This window comes from Trachemys scripta, chromosome 12, assembly GCF_013100865.1.
Source record: "Trachemys scripta elegans isolate TJP31775 chromosome 12, CAS_Tse_1.0, whole genome shotgun sequence".
Taxonomy (NCBI): domain Eukaryota; kingdom Metazoa; phylum Chordata; order Testudines; family Emydidae; genus Trachemys; species Trachemys scripta.
In genome coordinates, this window is record NC_048309.1 from 17,436,985 (window position 1) to 17,460,204 (window position 23,220).

Here is a 23,220-nt window from a genome sequence, read left to right on the forward strand (position 1 = left end):
CTCTGTCTGGGAAGATCAGCCCTTAAAGATACAGTCCCCTGTACATATCTATTACAATGATTACATTAAGTAGAGGATCTACAATTTTTTCAGAGCCTGGACCATCTTTTAGTAGACATTGTATCATGGACATCGCTCCACCATTCACAGTTATATGACTTCCCTGTGGCACTACAACTATAGCTTATGTGGGAAAGTGTCATACAAGAAATATTTAATTCAGTATTTTTAGCTGCCGTTTAATGGGATTTAGCAGCTAGGAATGAAAGAGGAGCCAGCATCATGTGACCAGCCTGCTTTGCATGGACTACTCTGCAGACCATAGTTGGAAACCTGTGTACTAGAGTGACTAGCAAAACAAAGAACTATATAATTGTTATGATGGACACTGTAGTGGTAACAAGCTGTTATTGGGAAAGAGTGCAGTCACTAATAAACGGTGATACATGTGCTGGAACTCGTCTCTCACTTGTTGCAAAGAAAGCAGATGTGATAGAAACAAATATAATGGGCTATTTTTAGGATATTTCTTCTCCCTGTGTTCTGGCCAAATTCTATTTGAGGATGTTCTGCCTGTCTAAACTTCCCCTGCAATTTCAATTGAATATTCTTCTTTACATCCTGGACTGTATAATTGTGTGATGCTGCTGTTCAGTATTAAGCAGCTGCCGTTTTATACTCCCAAAGTGGCTGCATTTCAGGGGTGACAGAAGTGATTCCTGTATATGGAAAGTCTCTTCATTGCTTTGGGATCCTTTGGGATGAAAGGCTGTACTGTACCGAAATGCAAGGTATTACTATTTCATTATGTGGAAAACACATCACAGCTTTCTTAAAGTGTTGCATAGCAGCAGATGAAGTGAACACTGACTATAGTTTGCATAAATATTTATAAAAGGGCTTTGGGATTCTTTGGCTTGAAAAGTGGCATAGAAATGTAGGACTATTAGTTTCATCACCATCACTTTCATTGAAAACAATCCACATTAAAAATTTTACAAACAATTCCGTTTGCCCTCAGTTTTAGAACTGAGAAGGGCAGGAAGGTCATTAGAAAATGACAGGACATGAAAGAGATTTCCATGTGCAATCAGGGTATTTGCACACAAACTAGACATTCAATGGTGTGTAGCCCTTGGCTTCTCAGGTTTTGCAAATCAAGACCTCTATGTACATCTACACAGTGAGCAGCTGCCCACAGCAGTGAGTCTCAGAGCTTGGGCTACAGCGCAAAAAATAGCCGTGTAGACATTATAGCTTGGGCTGTGAAACCTACACCTCTCCCTAGGCTATAGAGCCCAAACTCCAGCCTAAGCGGCAATATCTACACAGCTATTTTTAGCACCGTGGTGCAAGCTCCATGAGCCCGAGTCTGTTGATCTGGGTTTGACATGTGCGGCCGCAGGCTGCTGCTCGCTGTGTAGATGTGCCTTGAGTGTTTAAGATACAGGGTCATTTTGTTTCACTATCCGCCTCTGTGAGAAAGCTGAATATGGTCTTGTCATGCCACATGTGAATGTTCAGAAGCACCCAAGTTTTGTTCAGAGTAGTGGTCATGGGTCATATAGAGTGGCAACTTTACCATGTTATCAGGGAATACAAGGACGGTGAGTTAGTGTTGTTTCCAATAGAGCTATCTGAAATTACCACTATTCCCCAACAACCTGCCTCAGCGCTGTTGGTTGATTTTTCTCCCAAAAGGTTAACACTGCATTTGGCTTTAGCTACGTGACTCCCATTCAAATAAATGGGAATTTTAAGGCTAACTCCCCAGTTGGTGCTTTGAAAATGTAGCCCTGAGCATGCTTCTCCAACAGGAGAGAAACTGCACAGCCTCTTTGCATGGAAAATGACAAGTTGAATGGGAGAGCTGCCCAAGTAGTTTTCAATTGAATCCCAAACTTGAGGCAATAATATACACATTGTGTTGGGCTGAAACTCATGCCACTTGTAACAGTGCAAGGTCAAAACCTAACTAGCACTGTGCTCATTTTCTAATGAACTCTTTGTACCGAGTATGCTTGAGTAGCATTGTTCTCAAAGCGTTTTGTTAGAAGGAACCACTGCACATTTTCCACTGAATCTTCCCCCCCTTGGTGCTTCCCTTTTTATCTGAACATCTCCTGAACAGGTGGTGCTTGTTTTTTTTTCTTGCAGGTGTCCTAGAGTAGTGAGTTATTTTGCACCTGGAGATTTTTGGCTCTTTAGGGAAGGACGGTTCTATTTTCATAATCTTCTGCTGTGATGAACCACTAACAGGAGGAAATTGATAAGTTTTAGTTAATGGCATTGACTGTAATAGAAAAAGACCAGTGCTTTTCAGCAGTGTAGAAGTCGGAAGGATCAAGGGAGTAATCTTCTATAATTTTCTTCTCATAGTGGCACGTGTTAGATTATAGGCAGCTTTTATTTTCATCTGATTTATTAGATTTATTTCTCTGATTTATTAGATGTGTATTAAATGTGTTAAGTTCACTAAAATGCATGAGGCTTATCTGATGGAACTCAGTACAGAGACTGAAATCACAAGTTATTAAGTTCAATACACTACAGGAGAGGAGTAACTGATACAGTTTTAGGCTCTGTGTTATGCAGGAGATTACATTAGATGATCTAGTGGTCCCTTCTGACTTTCAGATCCATGAATCTATGACAACAGTGACTTAAGAAGTGAAAAGCCCAGCTCTGTCTCCTTTCAGCTCGCCAGTTCCTCCAAAACACACGTCCATATCTGTAAAACATTACCCGGTGCTCTTTTTGTTTTTAAGATCTTACCTGGAGAGGATGACTACGGGTTTGACATTGAAGAAAAGAATAAAGCAATCGTGGTTAAGTCTGTTGAGCGAGGATCTCATGCAGAGGTGAGACCTTCTGACAATTATAAACATTTCCCTTTTGGCAGTGGGAAGAAGCTTCTTCTTTGAAAAGGCACAGCAATATCCTTTATGAGCCTGTTTCATGTTAGTGGCAGCTAATAGGAAATTGGGGATTGTCTGCAGTTCCTCTGGTCATAAACTGCCTCTGTGCATTGATACGTGTTTGGCTGCTTTGCGTAAAACATTCTTGCTGAAACATTTTTATTAAGTGAGAAGACAACAGACAGCTCCTTTCTGTGAGGATCGCAAAGCTTGGGCAGTGTCAGGAGATGCAAAGCTGAGAGCAGGGAGACAGTAGTTGGATTTACAGAGTGGGCATACACTGTATTTGAATACTGTTTTTTTCAACCATGTATAAACTGGTGATTCTGGTGTTTTCTAAAAGCCCTAATCAGCTTGATTGGATTCTCACATATAGTAATGTATCTATCTGAGGTAGTTATATGCCCTCCGTTACCACAGTATCGGAGCACCTCACAACCTTTTGATGTATTTATCCTTACAACCCCCTCTCCTCCCCCCCCCCGCAAAGGTAGGGAAGTGCTATTATCCCCATTTTGCGGAACGGAAGCGTGGAGAGACTTGCCCAATGTCACACAGGAAGCTTGTGGGAGAGCAGGGTCTGGAACGCTAATCTCCCAAGTCCAAGCCTAGCACCTCTTGTCTGTGGGCTCTCTTTCCTGGCGATCCTGCAGATTGCTTGGATGTGGCTGCCTCTGCTTCCTTAATGATCTAAGGCGAGGAAGCAACCAGATTGATTTCGACATGTTGAGAGAATCCCAAATAGCAACTTTAAGATGCAGTTTAATATTAGAATTAAATGATCTTATTCTCCTTTGTTTTGTAGCCATCAGCAAAGCTGTGCCCATGCCTCAGCACATACTCAAATTAACAGAAATTGGCCAAATATTTTATTAATGCAAACCTCTAGGGTAAACCATTGCCTGACAGATAATCCCTCGGTCATTTCTTTGGCCAGCTGCCTGTAGAACATTCTGCATTGAAAATTTGTTTGTGTTTTGAGACAACAGAAGCACACAGTTTTCTATGGCATCTTTTTCTTGACTGTCCAAGACAAACAAGCTGTGACCATCTGCCCATCTTTTCAGCTTGACTTTAAAATCTTGAAGGAACCAAATCAAGATCTCACTGAACTGGAAAGCTGTCAACTCAGTTCACCAAGATTTGAAGCCTAGCAGTAATGCGTTTCATTACATTCTTGGGCTCTTTAATTGCTTTTTGATACTACAAAGCAATCTAGCATATGGTTCAGTGCCAACTCAGCCGCTTTAGGCCATTTTGGAAATCTTCTGCCTGTTTTAACACTCCAGGGACAAAACCAGGGCAAGGAGCTTCACTTCATTGTGTCCAACCACAGTTCATTGGATTTTATTACCGATCTTTAGGCCAGGTTAGGATTTCAGATATACTAGTGTGAATCTGGAACAACTCCATCAACTTCAGTGGGGAATTACTCCAGATTAAAGGGGGCAGGGGACAAAAGCCCACAGCTAGGTATAAAAAAAGGTGCCCTTAACATAGGGCTAGGTGTTGGGGGGGGAGGGGAGAATGGAAAATTACAGTAGGGTCATAGGAGCAATAAGAAGGAGAATAATGGGTGGCTCTACTCAGCATCTTAGATATCTGTATACAAATGCAAGGCATATTGGGAATAAAAATGAAGAACTGGAAGCATTAGTACATAAACTAAATTATTACTTAATTGGCATCACAGAAACACAGTGGGATAAATTCATGACTGGACTATTTCTGTAGAGGGGTATAGCTTGTTCAGGAAGACAGGCAGGGAAAAAAGGGAGGTGGTGTTGCATTATACATCAAGAATATATACACTTGTTCTGAGGTCCAGAAGGAGATGAGAGATAGACCAGTTGACAGTCGGTTGGTGAAGATGTCACGGTAGGGGACTACTGTAGACCCCCAAATCAGGAGGAGGAGGTGGATGAGGCATTTCTAGAACAAACATCAGAAATATCCAAAACACAAGACCTGGTAAAACTGGGACTTTTAACTACCCAGTCATCCACTGGAAAAATAATACAGCAAAACACAAAATGTCCAGTGAGTTCTTGAAATGTACTTGGGACATTCCTTGTTTCAGAAGGTGGAGGAAGTAACTGAGGAAGTAACTTGATTCTAACTAACAGAGAGGAATCTGTTGTGAATCTGAAGGCAATTTGGGTGCAAGTGATCATGAAATGATAGATTTCATTATTCTAAAGAAAAAGAAGGAGTGAGAGCAGCAGAATAAGGCCAGTTTGATGTAAAAAAAACAGACCTTCACAAACTCACAGAATTGGTAGGTAAAATCCCACAGAAAGAAAATCTAAGGGAAAAGGGAGTTCAGGAGAGGTGGAAGTTTCTCAAAGAGACAATATTAAAGGCATAACTATCCTGATGTAAAGGAAAGATAGGAAGAATAGTAAGAGGCCAACATGGATCCATCAGGAGCGCTCTGATGATTTGAAAATCAAAAAGGAATCCTACAAAAAGTGGAAACATGGACAAATTGCTAATAATGAGTACTCAAGAATAGTACAATCATGTAGAGACAAAATCAGAAAGGCTAAGGCACAAAATGCGTTACGCCTAAGCTAATGATATAAAAGGCAATCAGAAGAGGTTCAATAAATATATTAGTAGCAAGAGAAAGATGAAGGAAAGTGTAGGTCCTTCACTTAGTGGGGAGGGAGAGCTAATAACTGATGACATCAAGAAGGCTGAGGTGTTTAATGCCTATTTTGCTTCAGTCTTCACTAAAAAGGACCAGATATTTAAAACAATTAGTATTAACAACATGGAGGAAAGAACACAAGCTGAAATAGGGAAAGAACAGGTTAAAGAACATTTAGATAAGTCTGATGTATTCAAGTCAGCAGGGCCTGATCAAATGCACCCTAGGATGCTTAAGGAGCTAGCTGAAGCAATCTTGGAACCATTAGTGATTATATTTGAGAATGCATGGAGAGGGGGTGAGATCCCAGAGGCCCGGAGAAGGGCAAACACAGTATTTATCTTTAAAGGGGAATAAAGAGAATCTGGGGAATTATAAACCAGTCAGCCTAACACTGCACACAATCAGTTTGTAAGCACCTAGAGGATAATAGGGTAATAGCCAACCTGGATTTGTCAAGAACAAATCATGCCAAACCACCTAATTTCCTTCTTTGACAGGGTTATTGGCCTAGTGGATGTGGGGAAGCTTAGATGTGATATATCTTAATTTTAGTAATGCACGGTCCCATCTGACATTCTCATAAGCAAACTAGGGAAATGGGGTCTAGACTGAATTACTGTACAGTGGGTGCAAAACTGCTAGAAAGAGCATACTTAAAGAGTTGCTATCAATGGTTCCGTCAAATTGGGAGGACGGATCTAATCGGGGTCCCACAAGGATCAGCTCTGGGTCAATGTTTTCATTGATGACTTGGATAATGGAGTGGAGAGTATGCTTATAAAATGTGCAGGTGACACTGACCTGGGAGGGGGTGCAAGCACTTGGAGGAGAGGATTAGAAATAAAAATGACAAATTGGAGAATCTATCTAAAATAAACAAGATGAAATTCAATAAAAGACAAGTGCAAAATACTAAACTTAGGAAGAAAATATCAAATGCACAGCTGCAAAATCAGGAATAACTGGCTAGATGATTAAAAGGAACTTGGGAGTATAATGGATCACAAATTGAATATGAGTCAATAATGTGATGCAATTGTGAAAAAGCTAATATCCTGCTGGGTTGTATTAACAGGAGCGTCATATGTAAGACACGGGAAGTAATTGTCCTGCTTTGCTGGGCACTGGTGAGGCCTCCGTCGGAGTTCTGTGTCCAGTTCTAGGTGCCACGTTTTAGGAAAGACAAGGACAAATTGGAGAGACTCCAGAGGAGAACAACAAAAATGATAAAATGGTTAAAAAAACTGGGCATGTTTCATCTTGATAAAAGAAGGTTGAGGGGAAACTTGATAAACAGTTTTCAAATATGTTACTGGCTGTTCTCTAAAGGACAGTGATCAATTGTTTTCCATGTCCACTGAAGGTAGGACAAGAATTAATGGGCATAATTTACGGCAAGGGAAATTTATGTTAGATATTAGGAAAACCTTTCTAACTTAAGAATAGTTAACCTGGAACAGGCTTCCAAGGCAGGTTGTGGAATCCCCATCACTGGAGGTTTCTAAGAACAGGTTAGGCTAACATCTGTCAGGGAGAGTCTAGGTTTACTTGGTCCTGCCTCAGCACTAGGGGCTGGACTAAATGACCGCTTGAGGTCCCTTCCAGCCTTCTGTATGTATCTCCGGTATGCCTCATTCAACGCATTCCAGGTTTAGTATATTACCAGCAACACTTGTTTCCACATGTTTTGATCCTGGAGCTTGTTTGTACAGTACTCTCAGACACCTAGGAAGGAAACAGCAGTGAAAAAATTACCCCATTGAGAGTTATGCTTGCTATCTGACTTTGAACATCCAACTGACAAGCAGAAGTATTGTATTTGCACAAACCATGTCCAACATACAACCTTTTGGCCAAAGGCCATCTGACGGATAGCAACCAGTGGGCTGCTCGCTCTTCAAAAAAGCCAGAGGCCCATAGCCAGACAACTGTACTGAGTTATCATAAGGAACGTCCATGATTCAGGAAATGCAAGAGCCATTACAATGTAGAATTTTGCTCTTAAAGAAACACAACTCCAAATTTTAATCTGCTTGAATTGTTATAATCCATGGAAGAAAATATATTTTCCAAGGTTGTTCAAATTGGCATGAAACTTTGCACCTAATTTGTACATGGATTTACTGTACCATGATTGTTTGTCTAAATTGGTCTGTAGTGGGTATAAATAGACAATTAGAAATTTAAAGTAGTCGTTTGCACATAGACTTAGTGCAGTTATGCATGAATTTGAAGTAACTCTGCACAAATTAAATGCATAGGCATAATTCTGAAAATCTGAATTTATTTTTCTAACTCCTCCATATCCTGTTGCAAACTTGTCAGTATAAATAGCTACTAATGACACAAACTTTTCCATTTAACTATAAATCAAAATATTAAAAAATCTATCCTCCTCACTTTGTTCACAGAACTCTCATAGTTGATGATGATGCACCAGGTCAAAAGAGTCATGTTCATTTCAGCTGTGTTAGAAACTGGGGGGCAGGTGGAGGATTAGGCTGAATTAAAATTTGCCAGATGGAAAGATAAAAGAGGAGAGGGATGTTCTCTAAAGGGATGTTATGAACAGAAAGTGCAAGTAATATAGAGAGCATTTGATGGCTTCTCCCTTTAATAATTTGGCTGAGAAAATATATAGTTTAGTAGGCAATAGGGTGCAGCAGCTCCTGTTGTCTCTGTGATGAAATGAACAAAACCAAGCACTTGTATTTCCTAAATTCTAATTAAAAAAAATCAATGAACCCTAGACTATAAACTGAGCTCTAATTTCCAAGATCGCAGTGCTAATTTAAGATGAGCGAAACCATTCATAGGCTAAGACAAATCTGGGCTTCCAGCTTCTCTCATGCCACAGGTTAAGTTTCAGATCTGGAAGTGGATTTGCGAAGTAATGTGTATACCTCCTTTATTGTAAGTCAGTGAAACTGTCTGTAGATTTCAAATGCAACATCGAAGGGCTCGTGATCAGGGCAGCATAGCCAAGGTCTTGTAGAGCCCAATTTCTGGAATTAAAATTTGCCAGCTGGAAGGATACAAGAGGGAAGGGGAATGAAATACCATTTACAGGTTTCTAAAGGGATTTTATGAACAGAAAGTGCAAGTAATATAGAGAGCAATACACTTACACTGAGAACGGCAACCCAGTACAATCCCGAAGAGATTTTGCCTAAGAGAGTAAAACCATCTTCAGGTGTTGGACATTTTTAACTGGCTGAGTTCAAAAGCATTGAACCTCACCAGCTTCAATTATATTTTCAGGCAGAGAAGATATGGAACAAGACAGATCTTAAAATCAGTGGGAGTTACTCAGAACCTGTGGGCTGAGTGGTAAATTGGGCCCATAGCATTTTGTTTTTCTTTAACTTCATTAAGGGGATTCTGGATTTTGTGATTCTCAGTCTAGGTGCTGGTATCTCATTTAAAACGAGCTGATATGTGGATGGATTAGTAAGTGAATTGTTAAGGGTTATTATCTAATAGTTAGAGCAGGGGGTTCTGCATTCTGTTCTTTGTTCTGCCTTGGACTTACTGTGTGACCTAGGCCAAGTCACTAAGGACAAAAGTTTCAAACTCGGGGGACTAAAGTTTGGCACCTGAATAAAAATGGCCTGATTTTCAGAGATGTTGAGCAACCAAATCTCCTTTTGAAATCCATGGCAGGCTTTCCACACTACTTAAAATCAGGCCACATTTATTTAGGTGGGTAACTATAGATTATGTGCTTAAATTCAGTCATTCAAGTTTGAAAATGTTGGTCTCTGTGCCTCAGTTTCCCCACCTGTCAGCTATGGATAGCAATACTTCCCTATCTCACAGGGGTTAGTGAGGCTCAATCTGTGATCCTCCAACAAAAAGTGCAGTAGAAATGCAAAATATTAGGAAGTAAATGTATTCTTGGTATTCCCTATTACTTCATGTTACTGTTGTTGGATAGAGATTCTTTTATTAGTTGTGGACAGTCGTAGGGTCTCTAAATGTAACTGACAAATGATTTGGTGACCTGGGGAAGGAAAAAAAAAACTTTGTGTATATCTTCTGGACATTAATAATCCTAGTGGCTTGCAAACCAAGGAGTAGTCGAAGCTATCAATCTACACCTGTGAATTACAATGTTTAGTGTAGACAGCACCGCCAGCAAGAGGTGGCACTATATCCGTATCTTACTGTTAAGTTGTTGTCTTGTATGTTGTTGTGTTGTTGATCTGACCTGCGGTGTTGGCAGGACATTCAGTTCTGTCTGTGTGTACTGGAGTTGATACTTGCAGTGTCCCCATAAATCTCTAACAGTAAGTATTACAGTAGCCAACCTTTCCTGCATCCTGAACTATTAAAGACCTTTCAAATGACCTAAAGCTTTGTGTGGTATTTATGTTTCATTTGCAGATGGCCAGCCTGCAGGTTGGAAGGAAGATCTACTCCATTAATGAGGACCTGGTATTCCTGCGTCCGTTTCAAGAAGTGGAGACCATCTTAAACCAATCTTTCTGCTCTCGGAGGCCACTTAGACTTCTGGTGGCCACCAAGTCTAAAGAGTAAGTGCCCAGAGAGACAGACATAGAAGGTTATCCAGAGACATTAACTTTTTTTAATACCTGTTATTAAGGTAACTACATAAACATGTTACCCATCAGAAGTTCCAGTTCTGTTAAAGGAGGTAGAAGTTGTGAATCGTGCTTGTTAGTGATCCTTACATCTCTTAAAGCAGCTGTGGAATATCCTTTGTGCATCAGAATTAACTCTTGGCCTTCATGTGCACAAATGAAATTGAGTTACAAGGAATATAACTTCGTCAGCAGCAGAAAGCGTCTCAGCAGTAGGTCTTTGCTTGAGAGAAAGCACCTCAGTCTACTGTATCACATTGCTTGTTGTTGGACTGGTCTTTCCATCTCAGTTCATACAGTTTTCTGCTCCATAATGAGTGCGTAGGCCAGAAAGGATTGACACCACGCCCAGACTGTTGGATCAGGCCCTTCTTCTCAGGGCTTCAACTTTATTTCTTCTACACAAAAGACGAGTAACTCAAATTCCTTCCCCCGCAATCCAAGGTCTTCTGCAGGACTGATCTCTTCCCTGCAGGTTCCCCTCTATATCCAGCTGCCTGCAAATCATCCACAACATGTGCCTTTTCCCCTTGTGACCCAGGGGCTTCCTGTCAGAGCCCCCTGCTCTTTGCAGCTCTTTTTCAATCCTCCTTTAAGCGATTTGCCTAGGAGTTGAGGGCCTCCCTCTGGAGCAAATCCAATTCCTATAGCTCTGCCCCTAGGGTTCCCTGCAGGAACCTGCCTACTCCCTGCAGCTTTCCAGCTTAGCCGAACTACTAGCTCGTTGTATATTTACCCGACTCCTAGCTAATCAATCTCAGCTAAGAGATAGCTAATAAGTCACTGCTGGGCCCCAACTCCCCTTAAAGGGTCAGATACCCTGTGAAAGAGGGCCCATAGTGAATCAAGGTCCCATGTATTATTGGATTACATAGCCACAGACTTTGCCATGTAATCTACCCCTTGATGTGGAATTATGGTCCAGAATCTAAGCTTTCATTTAAAACAATTGGCCAGAACCTCAGCTGATGTAAATCAGAACAGCTGCATTGAAGTCATCCTGGAAATGGAATTTAACATAAAAATAAATAACATGGAGGTTTCCGTACTGACTGTATCATTCACTTTCAAGCTTAATACATTAAACACACCAATTTTTAATTAGCAAGTCACAATTTCTCATCTCCCAGACCAGATGCTACAGAACCCAGACTGGGTTTTGGTCCAGCCCAGGTAGTTGCGGGGTACATGTTGATAATGCCATCTCTCTTTGTTTGCTGGGGTATACAACCTTCAATTTCATTCTGAGCAACAGGGATGTGAGCCAACAAGACCTGTGAGTATCTGGCTCCTAGGAAAACCTCAGCAGAATTCATTTCTTTGAATTGAGAATAATAAGGGTTATGTCCTGTGTGCTCCCCCTGCACGCTATGCTTAGCTGTAGCCTTCATTAGACCTGGATTTGAGTCTGTCTCCAGGCAGGGGGGCTGACCCACCATATGTTCAGCTTTCCTATGCTCTGCATTCAGACATGTGCAGCAGCTGTCTTTAGTTTTCAATTTGCATAGACTGTGATGACATTCCAGACAGAAACACAATCTGCAAAACTACTTAGTGACAAGTCACTTCTGTGCTCATGAGAGCTTAACTACTGTGGTTTATTGTTTGTTTCTTCTTCACTTTTACTGTCACTTTAATACATGGCATGTCCATACGGAGAGTTAATGAACAGCAAGCTGGGAAGTAAATCCACATTGCTGTAGCATACCATGCACTAATTGGCCATGTGGGCCCCACTACTGCACATTAAAAGTTCCATAGTGCACTTTGACCTACTGCTGTTTGAAACAGTTAGTGCTGAGCATGCGAGGATGCTGTAGGTTTACATTCCAGCTTGCCATGCACTGGCTCTCTGCATGGACCAGCCTAACAAAAAACTCAGACTAGAGTAAGTTATATTGTATTCCATTCAGGTCCTATAAAGCACACGCTCCTAGAATTAGCCTAATCAGTTGCAAAATAACATTGTCCTGCATATGAGGATTAGATGGTTCATCACAGGCCTCATTATTGCATACAGTACATATTACCACAAGACCATTGAGTCAAATCCAGTTAAAGGTCAAAAGTTACTACCATCAGAGACTGTTTGGTGGCTTCCTATGTGAGTGTGGTGGGTCTCAATCCAGTTCCAAGAGGACAGATATTCACAGCATAAAATCCACTACCTCCGTTGGCACTAATGGCGACCTCTGTTGTCAAGTGATTGGGCTTGCCAGCTAATCTATCCCCTCAGCTCTAGAGAAGTTTCCTTCCAAGTCGGGCAGCCTGGAGGAAGCTTGCACTGGTGCTGCCTAGACTGTACTAGTTCTGTGGGTACTGGGAAGACATCTTCATTCTCTAGGGTTGTCAATCCGACCATAATCCACATTAAAGTATAATAAAGGTCAAAATATTATCTGGCAGAAAGGCAGCTGAGGTGTAAAATAAGTTACTGCTATGTGACAAGAGCTATTGCATGGGGTTAACTCATCTCTTATTAAACTTTTAGGGTATATTTAAAGCTGTTTGCAAACAGTCTAGGAATTTTATTGAGCCCCGAACACACAGAGGTATGATCTTACACAAAAATTGAGAGCAGTACACATGGGTCTAGCAGTCTAATCTGACATGCTGCTTTCTTTCTTTCATGTTTTCTGCAGAATTATAAAAATCCCAGATTGTCACGAAGCTCTGTGCTTTCAGATACGGGGAACAGCGCCACCCTACGTCCGTGCTGTGGGCAGAGGTAAGCAAGGGGTGTGTGATGTAGCTATGGATTGAAATATTGAAATACAGCCAGCCAGATACATCCCTCTGACAGAACAAGAGCCACATTATGTTGTCCCAAGGTCCTAAAAAACTCGGTAGAAGTCTCTAAGTGTCTCAGTCACAGAGCAGGACCTCTGGTGCTAGGTGCTATACAAACACAGAGCAAAAAGACACTCCCTTTCCCAAAGAGTTTACAATCTGAGTTCAGAGTAGCAGCCGTGTTAGTCTGTATCCGCAAAAAGAAGAACAGGAGTACTTGTGGCACCTTAGAGACTTCTTCGGATGCATATAGAATGGAACATATATTGAGGAGATATATATACACACATACAGAGAGCATAAACAGGTGGGAGTTGTCTTACCAACTCTGAGAGGCCAATTAATTAAGAGAAAAAAAACTTTTGAAGTGATAATCAAGCTAGCTTATGCTCTAATAAATTTGTTAATCTGAGTTCAGTCTACGTATTGCTTTACTATTAGAGCTGGGTGTTGGGTGGCTGTTCCCACCTACAGGAAGCAAAAAGTGACTTGGCTCAATGCCAGGAGAAATGTGGTGTTAGACTATGGAAGGGATGTTGAGGAGGCATCATCACTTGAGCCATTGCAGGCTGGATAAAACACTTGAGACTGCACAGTAGGAATCACTCCCATGCTCTCAGGTGGATGGATCATCTTTTCAATGTTCATGAACTTTGCAATGCATTATATCAGATTTGGGGACTGCTTCTACCTTCACACCAATTTGTACTGCTGTAACTCCATTGGCTTTAATGGAGTTATTCCTAATTTACACTAGTATGAGTGAGAGGAGAATTGGGTCCGTCAGTTCTTTTAAAAAGAGAAAGCATAGGGCATGACACAGAGCTATTCATTAGTGCTGTGACTGCAATGTGACGTATTCCTGGGGGAATTCTGCGCCACGGCGCATGCGCAGAATTTATGTCCCCCACAGATTTCTTTGCTTCCCTGCAGAAAAATGACTTTCTGACAGGGAAGCAAAGGGAAGCCACAAGAGCAGTCATGCAACCCTCCTCAGCGGTATGTTTTGGGGGCCCAGAGAATCCGGAAGAGAGGTAAATCACTGTGGGGCATGCGGCAGGACTGGGGAAGACCTGGCTGGTGGCTCCTAACCTGCGCCAGGCTAAGCTGCTAGTCCTGGGTGGGCTGGGGAGGATGGGACTTCCTCTTCCCTTGCACGGCATCCAGGGCTGGGCTGGGTCAGACCCACCCCCAGATTTCTCCCCTGGCTGAAGGAAGCTTTGCAAACTCCCCCTCCCCCACTTCCTGCACCCATCACTCCTCAGCTGCATGAGGAGGATCCCTGTACAAAGAGCTGATCCCCCATCCACCCAACCCCCATGCATTCAGACCCCTCATACCCAAACCCTCTCACCGAACCTCACCCCCGCCCCATACTCAGACCACCCCCCATGAGCCCTACTCCCCCTGGACCACCCTGATGAACCACCTGCACCCAGATCCCCACCCCACCGAGCCCCAACCAGTTGCACCCCCCACTGAGTCCCCCACACCCATACCCCCTTGCCGAGCTCTATCCTCTCCACATCCAGACCCACCACTGCTAAGTCCCAGCCACCTTCACCTGGACCCTTCTGCAGAGTCCCATTACCATGGCACCCAGAACCCCTCAACAAGCTCCTGTGCATCCAGATCCCACACTGAGCCGCCCGCACCCAGATTGCCCCACCCAGAACCCTCTCAACCCATACCTGGATCCCCCCACCCCACTATGTCCCTCCACACTTGGATCCTGCCTTGCTGAGCCTGCCTGCCCACACCTGGTGCACCTGGCACAGAGGGGCAGGGTCCTGGGGTGTTTCTGGGGCAGGCCCAGTCCTTGCGCTGTGTCAGGGTTGGGTGCAGCCTCGCCGCTGAATCCATGTCCCGGGGTGGGAGCTGCACCACAATCTCCCACCTCTGTGCAGCTAGAGGCCTGTGCTCCCCAATGCCATGCTGGAGCCTCCACATTTATTTGACAAATAAAATTTGCAGAATTTTTATTTTTTGGCACAGAATTTTTAATTTTTTGGTGCAGAATGCCCTTAGGAGTAAATGTGAAATGAGCCACAAATGAAGCACAGCCCCTCCCTTTATCTTTGGCAGGTACAGAGAGCAAGACCTTTAAACTGTATACGGCTTCCTTCCTTCAGTAGGATTGTGTGTATGTAAAAATATATAATGTCAGCATTTAGAGACAATGCAAAGACTTATCATCCCATATATAGGCAACAGTACCCTGCTTCAAAGCACCTTTTCATTACATACCTTCAAACAAGCACAAAATATAATTTTTAAGCCAAAGTGCTAAAGCATTTCCTTAATATACTAGCTAGAAAGATTTCATTTCTGAAGCCGTTACGAGAAAAGGGACTAATTACACTGACTAAAATTGTTTGCATCTTAGATAACTGAGCTTAAAAAGTAATTATGGCTTTAATGTAGACTCGTAGGGGCTAAATTCTGATCTGAATTTCAATGGTGTAAATCTATTCAAGTTGGTTAAATTACTCTGGATTTACTCTGGTGTAACTGACATTAGAATCTTGTTCCCAGACTCTGGCAAATTGCCTAATGAGGAAATATTCAGCTTCTTTCAATTAGCATGTGACAGGCTGCAAACTGTATAGTTATGCAAATTTAAACAACATCTTAGCCAATTAAGACTAGAAAGAAAAGATCGTCAAAGATTCCCAAAAGATAAGTTTCCCCCCTAAGAATTTCATTATCTTTCTGCAGTGACTGTATCCAGGTTTATATAAGAACATGCATACTGGGTCAAACCAATTGTCCACCTAGCCCAGTATCCTCTCTTCTGACAGTGGCCAGTGCCAGATGCTTCAGAGGGAATGAACAGACCTGGGCAATTATCAAGTGATCCATCCCCTGTCGTCCAGACCCAGCTTCTGGAAGCTGGAGGTTTAGGGACACCCTGACCATCTTGGCTAATAGCCATTGATGTACACCTCTACTCCGATATAACGCGACCTGATATAACACGAATTCTGATATAACGCGGTAAAGCAGCGCTCCGGGGGGGCGGGGCTGCACACTCCGGCGGATCAAAGAAAGTTCGATATAATGCGGTTTCACCTATAACACAGTAAGATTTTTAGGCTCCTGAGGACAGCGTTATATTGAGGTAGAGGTGTACCATGAATTTGTCTAATTCTTTTTTGAACCAAGTTATACTTTTGGCCTTCACAACATCCCCTGGCAATGAGTTTCACAGGTTGACTGTGCGTTGTGTAAAGAGGTACTTCCTTTTGTTTGTTTTAAATCTGCTGGCTATTAATTTCATTGGGTGAACCCCTAGTTTTTGTGTTATGTGAAGGGGTAAACCTTAAATTCATGTTGATTTAAAAGTGATCCTTAAAAAAAAAAGATATTTGTCTTTCAGTCAAAGAGAGAAGGACTCTACATTATTAAATGGGCCAGATTCCCCTCTCTGGGCTGAATGTGTGAATGAGGGCAGGGGACTCTAACCTATTTTTTTGTTCTCCTGATCCTGGGCCAGCCCGTGCTTGATAAGTTTACGAATGGTATTAGATGATGTGAGTGCCTGTGATAGCAGGGGACTGAACTCAATGACTCAGTAGGTCCCTTCCAGTCCTCAATTCTTAGTATCCACATATGCATGTGCACTGGTGTAACTGACTAGACAAAGTGCAAAGTACTAGAGAATCAGACAGATACACAGCAATTTACCAGAGTGTAATTTACAACCCCATCTTGCACATCACCTACGATGTAATAACATGTGCACCGAGGGCCCAAAAGAAAGGCTCTGTTTGAAGGTTATATACATTTGCCTCATATGACAAAGCTCTTCCAGAGCTCTTTCACCAAACCCAGCAAAACCACAAGATAGCTCCCAAATATCCTGACTCCCCAGCATCTTAGCCAGAAATGCTTTTCACTCCCTCTGTTCTCTTAGTCTCCTCCATAGTTGGGCTGCTGAGCTGTTTGAACTCCCCTCTGGTCTGTTTCAGGCTCCAAGGCTGCAGCTGTGGGACTCCATTCAGGGCAGTGCATTTTGAAAGTTAATGGGAATAATATGATGAATGAAAATTACACGGAAGTTCTGGAGCACTTTACAGCATACAGGAACAGGCAGCAGGAATTGCTGGTGAGTACACAGATGTGAGACCTGGATGGAACTTAACATAATGTTTTGAGAGGAAAAAATAATATAATGGTCTTATACAAACGTGCTCCTCAAATATTTAAAAGCAATCTCAAAAAGTATGTTTTAACTTATCCGCCTGCGCCCATGGGACCCTACTGTAATTAATGGAGATACTTGGGGTGAAACCCTGAATAGAATTTACACCTTAGTTGTAAAATGTGTATGAATCACAAGTATTCCAGTCCATAGACTTCTAAAGATTGCTTTCCAGTTAATAGCAGAGGTAGGTTTGAGCTACAAAATTTATACCCAGATTCATATTTCATACACGTAAATTTCAGGGTGGATCGGATCTGGATTCTACTCCAGCCCACTTTGGAAATAGGGATCAGCTGCAAAATTCACAGATACATCCAGTTTTATTCTCCAAACCTACATTCCCTTCCTCAAAATGTTCAGGTGTTTGTATCTAGGTTATTAATTGTTAGGTTATGGTCGCAACAAGGTTCCAGTTGCCAGTAGACTAAACTCAGCCCTTACTTACATGACACACAAACCCAGACTGCTAGAGGACAAAAACTTTTCACAGCCATCATCAAAAGGCTTAAAATCCATGCGAGAAGAGAGTGTGAAATCCAGGTATATCCCTGATGAAGTTGAGGCAGCTCTTTGTAACGTTCCTGTTCTTTTGAAAGGGATTGTACCAGTGGGTGTACCGAACACACGAAGATGCTGAAGAGGATAGAGCTCAGCAGCCAACATTTAATGCGTACCTGAATGGCAGCCATCTTGAGTCAAGCGAAGGACAGCTCTCAGGGGAAGGAAGTGGAGAACTGGATCCCCTTTATAAAAGCCAACAGGAAGCAGGTAAAGGAAAGCCCACCCAATTTCATGAAGGAAGGAAATGTAGGCGGGCAAGTCAGGCACTTTCTGATTACTTGGGAGAAAAGGGGTGGTGGAACTGTGAAATGTAAGTATTGCTGTAGAAAATATCTCATTCTAGCAAAATGTGCAACAAACTGCAGCTTCCCAGGTGAAATACTGTCATGCTCCAGTTTATTTGGGTGGAACATGAAATTGGGATGTAATATGGAAATCTCGCTGTTGTGGCTCTCAACAGAGAGGAATGTCCTCTGCTCTGAACAGAAGAGACAGCATTAATTAATGGTGGGGTTTTAGATGCCTGATTCTTGCTGGCGCCTTCGGGAATCTCTATAAGTACCAATGTCACAAAGCTAGGTAGGCAGAAAAAAGCCCTCTTTTTAGTACATCTGCTTTGTATTGTCTCTTGCATGCCATGCCCTACAGTAAATGACTGGGGCCCCACATGCTGAGAGAGTATGTACTAATTGGAGTTGTATAGTTGGTAGCTGTGATGTCAAGCCACAACCCAACATAATTATACGGTGTCTGAGTTTTGGGTCAAGATGCATCACACTGGAAAACACTTTTCATGGAGTGAGTCCCTCCCCTGTGCCACGTGTAGCTCAACTTCTTTGGATAGTTCTCCTGGCTCTTGCTCAGTAGAAAGCAGGAACTGATTCACTCTTGGAATATGGGCTACTCAGCAAGCCCTGCCAGGGGTCTCAACTAGAGTAAGGGACCCTGGGATTTGGTTAACTGGCCACCATAGGGTGAGCTAAAGCTGAGAGCTCAAAATGAAAGGCTAAAATGACAGGAGAGGAGGTTCTTCCTCTGAGACATCTGGCCTCCATTTGGCATTTTGGCCATGTGGCTCCCATCATGGGCGTTAGATTATGACTAAAACAAATATGGTATTTATACTTAACAGAAAACTTAAGCCAAATGTAACAAAGCCCTGGGCATGATTCTTTGGCATGACACAATCTAACCTTTAGGGCAGATTCTGATAGCCCCACTCACATTGAGTAGCCATCTATGCCATATTAGCTTCAGAGATACTTCTGACATGCATACAGTGAAGGACGTGCACAAAGCATTTGCAAGACTAGGGCCTAAGCAAGACTCAGGCCCACTGTGTTTATTTCTTCCACATATTGTCTGTGTTTCTTAGCCTGCTGTGCCAAATGAAACCAGATTGCAATATCCCCCATCTTACTCCTACAGGACAGTTGCTCATTATTAAAGTTTCTGGAGTGAGCACGTCTGATAGCTGTGTGGTATCATCTCCCACAAAGGAAGGGCTGGGCAATGGCAGCAGCAGGGGGAGGGAGGAGTGTTCCACGGAGTTGTGTGGATGACATGGCTGCAAATTAAAGGTCTGCAAATAACTCCAGCTAGAATAAAATCTTTTTTTTTTTTTTTTTTTTTTTTTTTTTTATTTAAGTGACTTTGTTATTCCGGACCAAATTTTCAGAGGGCGAGCTAATTGCGTCAGCAACATTTCTGTGCACATTGCTTTCTACAGGCAACCCTCCCCTTAGCTTGAAACAGTCTAAGTATAAGTAAAAAGACTGACTTACTTCATATTAAGATACTGATGGAGAAAATTAATTGATGTGGGAGGACATTCCCAAAGAACACTCAAACAGGACTCACTCCAAGGGATATACCAGTTGAATCCAGACTCGCTGGACCCCTATTAACAATAGATCTGGGATCAGGTGCACAGCAATGCAAGTTGCATGCAGACCCTAATGCACCAGGGGATCTGAAGCCATACACTATATCTCCTAAACAGGGGCATGTGCAAGGGGGGCAACGGGGCACCCCCTCAATAATTGTCGGGGGCACAGAACTTCTCCGTCCCCGGGGCTGCGGAAGCAGGGAAGATCGAGCTCCTGCTGGTGGCCTGGTGGGGAGGGGGGACAGCAAGTTCATCCTGGGGCTGGGTGTGGAGGGGAGCAGCGAGCTCCTCCCGGAGGTTGAGGGGGCAGCGAGCTCAGGCTGCAAGGGTGGGGGGGAGCAAGCTCCTCCCAGGGAGGAGGAGCTGCAAGTTCTTCCTGGGGCAGGGGAGAGAGGGGAGGCAGCGAGCTCCGGCTCAGGGGGTAGAGGGGACAGCGAGCTCCTCCCGGAGCCAGGTGGGGAGGCAGGGCAGCAAGCGCCTCCTGGGGCCAGCGAGGAGTGGGGAGAGCAAACTTCTGTGCCCCCCGAGAAGGGGTCAAATTTCAATTCCTGCGCATACCCCGGGTCCAGAAAAAGCCAGAGATAGGCCACTGCAAGATGCACTTCAGCACCTCTGGACTGCCTCTGCTGGTGAAGTTCATATTGAGTGGCCTTGACAGCTGCCTTGGAGAGGAGGTGGTGATAGCACTGGCTGCCCTCCCCTCCCTCTGGCACAGCTGCATGTGCAGTGCACTCACCAGGGTGAACCTGCAGCACTAACTGCAATTTGGAATACAGTGGTGACAGGGAGTCAGTTAGGAACAGTAAACTGCTTCGTGTTTCATCAAGGACATGGAGAGGTAATGTAATTTACCTCCCATTTGAGAGCCCTTGCCAGGTACCCTGATCTGTGTCATAAATGTATGCTGGGCATACATGTCTCCTGAGTGTGTGTGCGCACATGCACACCTGTGTTTTGCACCTGTGTGTTACGAAGTGTTGGTTCCCTAACGACTTGCCTTTGGTTCCAGTCTCTCCGTTGATCATGAGTGAAGACATGCCTCTCATTAGCTTGACTGTGGACAATGTCCATCTGGAACACGCGGTGGTGTATGAATACGTCAGCACTGCTGGGATCAAGTGTTACGTCTTGGAGAAAACCGTAGAGCCAAAGGGTTGTTTCAATCTAACTGCAAAGGTACCCACCACCATACATTGCCAGCTTCCTTCCCAAGCACAATAAGGGAAACCAATGGCCCAGGCTTACCCGCTTTGTCTGTTTGGTGACATGGCATGTTATGCTATTGGCCCTGCCTGGAGCTTAGGCTAGTTCATTAGAATGCACCAGTATAGAGTAACTAACTCCTGTTTGGTACAGGCAAGTTCCACTGACCCTGCCTTCATTTCAACTCTTGAGGACTTGAGTCAAGACACTCTTGCAGGAGGGTCCTCAGCTGGGAAACTCTCCCAGTAAAACTCTCCCTTTGTCGTCTGTCCGCTAGAGCAGGAGTTTGCTGCTCCTCAGGGCAAATGGGAGGTTCATCCTTTCAGGCAAGCATTTGCTGCACCTTGGGGTAAGACTATGGAGGTTTTCCCCATCAGATGGGTTGGGTTGGTTGATACGAAGTATGGGTCTGATTGCTGCCCAGTGTGGACAGGAATGATTGGTATTATGTTTTGGTGTGCACTACAATGGACAAATAATAAATGTCTGCATCAAGTAATAATGAAGTTATTGGCATGTCCATGATAGGACAAAGCAGAAATAACAAGAGAGGGCAAATGTGCCAGAGAATGAACATTCCCTGTGGCAAAATGACTGTTTTGAGCACATCCAATATATTTTAAAAACTTCTGGCTGAAGTTTTGAAGTGTTGAGATTAGGCATGACAATGATTCAGAAGGGCTAATTAGGGAAGAAAGAGGGCTGGATTTGTGCTGAATGCCACTTTCCTCAAACATGCCAAAATGTGTTGTGTACACTGTTTATTCAGTGGAAGGATATTGCGGTATTCCTGGCTCTCAGCCCTGTACCATTGGAATTTTGTTTCCTTTTTCAGATTTTAGAAGCCTTTGCTGTAGATGACAGTCTCTTTGTGAAGAACTGCAAGAAGCTCATCTCCCAAAGCAGAGCTATGGAGACCATGCCCGAGTATGATTTTCGGCAAACCTGTGACACTAAACTGGAGAGTATCTGCAAAAGGCTCACCAACTACCACAAGGTGCAGCGCTAGTAGATCTCAGTGGCGTATCTAGACAATCTTATACTGCCAAGATAGTGGGGTCTGAGTATTCTTTGCTGTGTTTTCCCCATTAATTGCTTTAGAAAGACGTGTTCTACTGGTCTGAGCACAGAACTAGAAGTTATGTAGATTGCAAGCTCTAGGGGGTAAGGACCTGTCTCTAGAGCATCTACACACTGTTGTCACTATGGGTTGGAATGCATTCCTGGACTCCTCTGCTGACGGATCCATCCTGCCCATCCAAATGAGGAGCCCAACCCCCCGCCCCCCATCAATGACAAGAGCTGTCATGTCTGTGTTGTGCACACAAGTTACTATGATTGCATGAGCACATTGTATAACTGTATGAACAAACTAAGTATGCTTTTGGTACAGTTATCTGACATGTTTGAAATCTGGCCCTCAGAAAAACTTTTAAACAATTCTCAAGGAAATTAAAATGTCATTTTTTCCATGATATTTTTGGAACAGTACCCTTCAGGATAGCAGAGATGAGATGGCGGTGGGGATGGGAGGCTGGCAGGGAAAAATAAGGATCTTCTGTGTTGCATCATCATTTTTGGCAAATTAAATCTCACAAACTTGCTTTATCCCCCAGTTTGCAGATGAGCTCAAAATGAAGGTGAGCCCAGCCTTCAAACAAGCCACAACAGAGCCTCACCCCCTCAACAGCATGGATTTCTGCCCCACCAACTGCCACATTAACCTCATGGAAGTGTCCTACCCCAAAACCACTACCTCAACAGGAAGGTCATTCAGCATTCGCATTGGACGGAAGCCATCTATAATTGGTCTTGATCCAGAACAAGGTGCTCATGAATGCTTCAGTGACATTATCTTAGTAAAAAGATTAGTTGTATTTCCGGCGGGTCAGTGAGTTCAAGACAAATCCAAAGAACTGTTGCCTTGACAATATACTTTTTTTTTTCTTAAAATGCTCATAGTAAGATGGCAGGCAGTATGCAGTTACTGTAAAATAACTCAATGCCTCAGGCACAGAGTATGGCCTCAAGTCAAACATCTTTAACAGCAAAGCAATGTGGTTTTCTCATCACAACTAAAATGCCCTGGGGTGTTTTTTCCACTTAGAAGAGTTGACTTATTGAGTGGAAGAAAAAAGTGATGGGGCTAAGTGGTTCCATAATGTGAAGTTGTATTATAATCACAAGGGTGAGAAACCTCAAATAGCCAATCAGATGGTAGTACTCTTCCCTCTGAACCATTACTAAACTAATCCCCCACATTGGCACTAGGAGGTTCTGTAATGTTGGAGGTGCTATCGTTCAGCTGTATGGCTGCTACTTAGGATTTCCCTGCCAGGCAAATACTTGTGTTGCAATGTTTCACTGTTGGACCTCTCAGAATAACTTCTGAC

General features: G+C 43.2%; 1 protein-coding gene across 3 annotated transcripts in view; it reads left to right on the forward strand.

Moving 5' to 3' along the window:
* PREX1 (phosphatidylinositol-3,4,5-trisphosphate dependent Rac exchange factor 1) overlaps positions 1–23,220 on the forward strand; it is a 220,400-nt gene that overhangs the window by 171,131 nt on the left and 26,049 nt on the right. For all 3 annotated transcript variants that reach the window (XM_034786896.1, XM_034786897.1, XM_034786895.1), the window contains exons 17-24: positions 2,769–2,861; positions 9,961–10,109; positions 12,821–12,906; positions 16,940–17,076; positions 17,772–17,943; positions 20,634–20,800; positions 21,663–21,824; positions 22,444–22,654. In XM_034786896.1, the coding sequence (XP_034642787.1) occupies positions 2,769–2,861; positions 9,961–10,109; positions 12,821–12,906; positions 16,940–17,076; positions 17,772–17,943; positions 20,634–20,800; positions 21,663–21,824; positions 22,444–22,654 (1,177 nt within the window). The remainder of the gene's footprint in view (positions 1–2,768; positions 2,862–9,960; positions 10,110–12,820; positions 12,907–16,939; positions 17,077–17,771; positions 17,944–20,633; positions 20,801–21,662; positions 21,825–22,443; positions 22,655–23,220) is intronic.